At 48.7% G+C, this 2,787-nt stretch overlaps 1 protein-coding gene across 1 annotated transcript in view; it reads left to right on the top strand.

The window, feature by feature from the left end:
• Window positions 1–2,708: 2,708 nt before the first annotated feature.
• Window positions 2,709–2,787, top strand: part of BRWD1 (bromodomain and WD repeat domain containing 1) — a 99,756-nt gene continuing 99,677 nt past the window's right edge. Inside the window, exon 1 of the mRNA XM_006024684.3 lies at window positions 2,709–2,767. Coding sequence (XP_006024746.1) covers window positions 2,709–2,767 — 59 coding nt within the window. The remainder of the gene's footprint in view (window positions 2,768–2,787) is intronic.

Raw genomic sequence — 2,787 nt, forward strand, 5'->3', positions numbered from 1 at the left:
AGTTGCAGTTTTGTTGTTTCAGTTTGTTTTTATCCTAGATCCAGCAAAAAAAAGTCAGTTGGCTTGTTAACTTACTATGCTGTATGAAGTTCATTTTCATGTGGTATTTTGAAAATGAATAAAGCACATTTGTGATGAGAACCAGTTCCTATAATATTACCTTCTTTGCATCACTCTATACTATTGTAGGACTGATGTCTATATTCCAAACAATCTTTGGCAGATGCATCAAACCTTTTAGAAATCTTTCAGCAAGGTGGCTGTATGGCCATATGCTAACTTCTGTGTTAAGTCAAGATGATTCAGTAGGTGGATTAGGGTTCAGTTACCAATATGTGGAAGTCCTTGTATTTTTTTTTTCACTTTGCAGAACTCTAATGTAGAGAAGTAATGCAAATAAGTAGCTGCACAGCTACCATTTTAGCCAGCCATTTTACCTTGGATACTCATCCTCTAACTCCTCTAGTTGCTTCCTTACCTTTAGCATGTTACTTCTATTATCAGCTGTTTCTGTTTGTGTGCACACAACATCCATCATCACAGAAATGCTATACTGCCGTGATACAAACCCCACTATGATACATGGGTTCATGGGGCATCGTGTTTTCCTGTGTTTATTTCACTGAGAGGGTGTGTGGTCTCCTTGAAAAGCCCATGTTGCCTATCAATTTATGTTGCTTTTTTCACTATAGATTGGGTCAGCAACATTTTAGGGCAGAATGCCAAAAACACCCACACCCTCAACTTGCAACAACGTGTATGCCAGGGGTGGGCAACAGGGGAGCCGCAAAGGGCCCAATCCTTGTGGAGACCTTTTCTCTACCGTCCACCCTGAGGCATGCGTGTCAAGCAAAATGCCTTCATGTGCCACTCTTCGGCACCCGTGCCAGGGGTTGCCTACCCCTGGTATAGATTGTTACGCTGTCTCTATGATTTTGGACACGGTCTAGCCAAGGAACTAAGGGGTGCATACTTAGAGAAAAGGGAATGGGTAGAACTACTAAATACCTCTTCCTGTTGTGTTTCTGTAGCAAAAAGAATTGCCACTCCCAGACATGCAGGCAGAAAACGACATTACTGGGTTTGGCACCCAACCCCTATGTGAATGGCATCAGAGAAATGGCTCAGCAGGGAGCCCTGATAAAAAATTGCAAATTCTTTGATTAAACCCCCCAAAATTGGTAATTAAAGTAAAAGGCCACTTGGTAATTAAAGTAAAAGGTATCACTTTTACTGATACCATATATAGGTATCAGTTGAACACCATTTTTTCTGGACATATTTACAATTTTAAAGCAGTTTGGAAGCCTACCAGTGCCTCAGTCTCCATAATAAATTCTAAATATCTATAAATCTTGGTATTTGAATTTGGGTTTTTTATAGACCTGTCAATTGCAGTTAATATGTGTGATTAACGTGTTAATTGGATCTTGTGTTATTTTTTTAACATGTTAGTGTTAAAAAAAACGTGTTTCTGGAGCCCATCAACACAGAGGACTGCCGGACAACCCAGGCGCAGGCTCCAGGCAGCTGCAATGGGAGGGTGGGTGTGCAAGCACACAGACGCAGATGCACACGAGCAGCTGCATGCAGACTGCACGCTGGGTGTAGAGCAGCATTGTGCCAGTAAGTCTGTGGAGGGGGAGGGGCAGATCAAGGGGCCCCATGGTGAGGGAGAGAGCGAGGCAGGGGCTGGGGGGAATGGGGGGCTAGGGCGGGTCATGGGATGGAGATGTGGACAACTTATCCAGAGGTGCTGGGGGCACAGCTCCCTGCCACTGCACACCCCTGGGGGAGGCATAGGGAGCACATGCCCCCCCACCCCCCTATTTGTGTGCAGGGTGGAGGCATGCTGCCTTCTGTAGATGCAGCAGTGGGGCCAGTGGCGTGGGCAGGAGATACCTTGCCAGGGCAGTGTGGAGCTCGCAGCAGCAAGGAGCTTTCCCGCGCAGCCCTGCTTTGCCCTGCAGCACCGGGTCCCACCCACTGGGCCATAGAGACCCCAGGGGAGGGCAGCAGGATGGGCAGCCCAAGCCTTCAGCAGTCAGCTCGTGCCCGCCCTACATACAGATCAGGTGCACGGGACCCCTCAACCTCCTATGGAAGAGCATGCAGCGGTGGGAAGCCAGCCCCACCCCACAGATGAACTGCCCGTAGTCCCCTCCTGCTCCTTGCCAGGGCCCTGCAGCCACGCATTCCAACTCCGGGCCCCAAGCCCCATCACCCCCTGGCTGGGCAGCAGCCCCAGCCCTGCCCAACTCACTCCTCTCCCTATGGGGGCCTCAATTTCCACACCCCTCCCCCCAACCTTACCTGCAGGAGCTGCTCTCCAGGCTGCCTAGTAGCCATGTGCATGTACATGCATATTGTGCCTCCTGCCTGACGACCCTCCTCCCATTCCTCCCAGCCCCTTGCACGTTGCAACTCTGCCAGCCTTCAGAGAGCTGTTCGCAAAAATACAAAATCCATGGGTTTCTCCTTTAAAATGAAAACTTCCATGTTTTCCTTGGGTAAAGTGGGGAATGCATATTTTTTTGTGTTTCCCATGGGAAGCAGAAAACCCGAGTCCCTGCTCGTCAGCTAGAGGAATGCCAGATGAAGTTTTTAGGGAATTCTGAGACCCGTGAAGCAATTAGGACAACATTGATTAGGGACATCAGGGGGGTGGGGATCTGGCTTGGAGTTATTTAGGAGGCGCTCTGTCTGAAATGCCTGGTCATTTGGATTTTTCTCAGGCTGGAGAAGGATCCAAGATCCTAGCAGCCAGGTAAGGTAGAATCAGCAGGA

This window comes from Alligator sinensis, unplaced genomic scaffold, assembly GCF_000455745.1.
Source record: "Alligator sinensis unplaced genomic scaffold, ASM45574v1 scaffold424_1, whole genome shotgun sequence".
In the NCBI taxonomy this organism is placed as follows: Eukaryota; Metazoa; Chordata; order Crocodylia; family Alligatoridae; genus Alligator; species Alligator sinensis.